Raw genomic sequence first — 2847 nt, forward strand, 5'->3', positions numbered from 1 at the left:
TGAAATAAAGGTATGTTATACGTGAAACTCAATGTATGTTTTAAATTAAAAAACTGACTTTATATGATAAAGATAAATTTTATAAAAATTTATATAATTAAATGTAGATAATATCATTAAAGATTGATTTTTGGTGATCAATACAATTACATTTGTTTTAAATATAAATTATATATGTTTTATTATAAAAAAATTACAATTATTAATAAAGTTATTATACATATACAAAAATAAATATATTATACAGAGATATGATATGCTGTTATGATATACAATTACATTTCTTATACACATAAAAATATTGATCTTATAAATATATATTGCATAATATAAATACATAAAAAATATGTTTTATATTATAGATAGATAGAATAGTTAATTAACTCTATCATTTAAAAACTTTAAATATTACGATTTATATGCTAATACTTGTACAATATCGAATAAATCGTTATTTTCTGGGTCATATTTTGGCTCTTTGGGATATGAAACTCGATGTGAAGATCGATCAAACATTTTTTCCATTTTGTTCCATTTCTCTTTTAATATGTCCTTAAGGTCTTTCTGTTGTTCTGGTGTCAGTTCATGTATGAAAGGAAGCTCAAAGACGATATTCGCTGAAATAAATAAATTCTCATGAAAGATTTGCACATAAAAGGGTAATTATGTTAGTGATCTTTTCATCACACATTACTGTTAAATAGCTTTATTTCTAAGAAATTTAATTTTCTAAATAAGATCTCATCATTTATAATCATTATAATATATACCGTGAAAAAATAAAAATACTTACGTAAAATATAATCAGATTTATATATTATTTCCTCTATATGGCAGTACTTTATTTTAAATCCTTGGCATTCAATCAATTGTTTTAAGTAACCATCGGCATTAACTTCATAATGAAAATCCGAATAATATTTCTGCATGTGACATGAAAATATAAAAATAATAATTAAAAATATGTAACAGTGGTGGTTAGAAAATAGTACATATTTAAAATATATTAACGGATACATACTCTAAAATATTTTCCATAAATTGGATGACTCAGCATTTTATTATATAATCTAAATGCGTCATGTGCCAGGACCATTGTCAAATGAAAGCACCCTCCATGTTTCAGTAATTTAGATACATTTTTAATTTCTTGCCTATTAAATAAACAAAAAAAGAAGTTATTTTCTAAAAGTTACATATTTATTGGAAAATTCTTAGACTACGAAATTTATTTTAAGCTGATCCTATTTTGATAATAACACGATAATCTAAATAATTTTTGTTTTCTAAATATGATTACTTTTCAAATATTCCGCATAAATGTCGAAAATATATTTAAGAAAGTGCTGTATCATGGAAATAATTAACTATATAATATTTAATTTATACTTACCGAACATTATTGCGTGAATTTATGGTGGGATATGAGAAAACGTGATCAAATTGATTTAGATATTGCTCGGGTAGATTTTCCGCTTGAATATCCAATATATCGAAATCTATTCTTTCGCTAGTGTATTTTCTTCTCGCGTATTCTATCATAACTTCCGAACTATCGGTACCTTGAAGTAACAATTGAGAATTAAGAAATAATTCCGTCTAAATTTATTTTCATATTTTTTTTATATAACACTTTATTCTTGAAACGCTTACCTATTAACGTAGATTCGTGATGTAGCTGCGGCAGCAAGAACATTTTAGTCGTCTGGCCGAAAGCACAATTGATCTCCATGCACTTTCCAGGTGATAACAGTTTTTCCTCAATTGGGTCCCAATCCATAATATGTTTAGTAACGAGTACTTCTTTTAGTGTGGCTCCTAGGTGGACCTTCATAGTTTTTGATCAATTAAATCAATTACACCAAATGTACTACAATGTTTATATTATTATATTCTTGGAGTTTTGTTTGTCGAACGAAATCCAGGTGACAAATAAATTAGCAGATATTATATGATAGAGGAACACTACTGTAATAATACACAGAATTTGCACGACAAAAGATATGACATAGACAGAACGCTGTACACCATAGAATGTGCCGGACCCAAATTTTTCATCCTGCATATTTCGTCATCCCCCCTCCCTAACCTAGGCACAAGCCTGACGAAGAGAGGGACCAACCAATTAGGAAACAGCTATTGTGTATGTTTAGCACAAATACTAGAATTTTGTAAAAGATGTATTGGATTGTGTCGATTTTGAAAACAGGGAAGGGGGAGAGAGAAAGAGCGATCGAGAGGACAGGAGAGAGAGAGAGCAACGCAAAAGAATAGAAAGTAAAAGAATAATCGAGAAAGAAAAAAATAAAATGCTCTGCTCGCAATGAGGAAAATATATATATTAGAAAATTGAATATTAAATATTATAAAAAGGTATATTATTTTAAAATAATTAAAATTGAAAACCTCTATTATATACAAATACAAATTCGAATATAAAGGGTTCTTTCCAGTTTATTAGCCATTATTAATTATTTATTCTGAAATTTGTATTTTTTTATTAGAGCCTTCGAATTTATTTTTGTTTTAAAATAATTTTTATTCATAATAAATGATATTTATTCCTGATATTTTCTTTAATTATGGCAGGGTTAAGAAGAGAACATATTTTTTAGCCTGAAACAGTTAGCGTTAGAAATGTTATATCTTTTAATTTAACAAAAGAAAAGGTTAAAAGCATAAGAATACAAAGAAAGAATAGAATTGTAGCAGTACATTTAGAAGATATTTTGCGATCGTTTTGAACGAAAACTCTGTGTCCGCTTGTTCCTTTTTGTCTTTGAAAAATATCGAAATAATCTATATTGACTTAACGTTGCATACTACATGTTAAATGTCGTGTGTAAT

General features: G+C 26.9%; 1 protein-coding gene across 1 annotated transcript; it reads right to left on the reverse strand.

Moving 5' to 3' along the window:
* Positions 1 to 408: 408 nt before the first annotated feature.
* LOC146720701 (juvenile hormone acid O-methyltransferase-like) lies at positions 409 to 1732 on the reverse strand. The gene is made up of 4 exons (XM_085488122.1): positions 1654 to 1732; positions 1394 to 1562; positions 1018 to 1154; positions 409 to 617 (listed from the first exon to the last, which is right to left on the reverse strand). The coding sequence occupies exons 1-4, from the start codon at positions 1730 to 1732 to the stop codon at positions 409 to 411; spliced, it is 594 nt and encodes a 197-aa protein (XP_085344248.1).
* Between the last annotated feature and the right edge of the window lie 1115 nt (positions 1733 to 2847).

The sequence above is a fragment of the Nylanderia fulva genome, unplaced genomic scaffold, assembly GCF_048542155.1.
Source record: "Nylanderia fulva isolate GAGA-0341 unplaced genomic scaffold, ASM4854215v1 Scaffold634, whole genome shotgun sequence".
Taxonomy (NCBI): Eukaryota; Metazoa; Arthropoda; class Insecta; order Hymenoptera; family Formicidae; genus Nylanderia; species Nylanderia fulva.

Coding starts and splice junctions, on each gene's coding strand:
- LOC146720701 (XM_085488122.1), bottom strand. CDS start 1,732: ATGGAGATCAATTGTGCTTTCGGCCAGACGACTAAAATGTTCTTGCTG. Junction 1,563..1,653: donor TCACGAATCTACGTTAATAG/GTAAGCGTTTCA, acceptor TGTTACTTCAAG/GTACCGATAGTTCGGAAGTT. Junction 1,155..1,393: donor AATTCACGCAATAATGTTCG/GTAAGTATAAAT, acceptor TTTATTTAATAG/GCAAGAAATTAAAAATGTAT.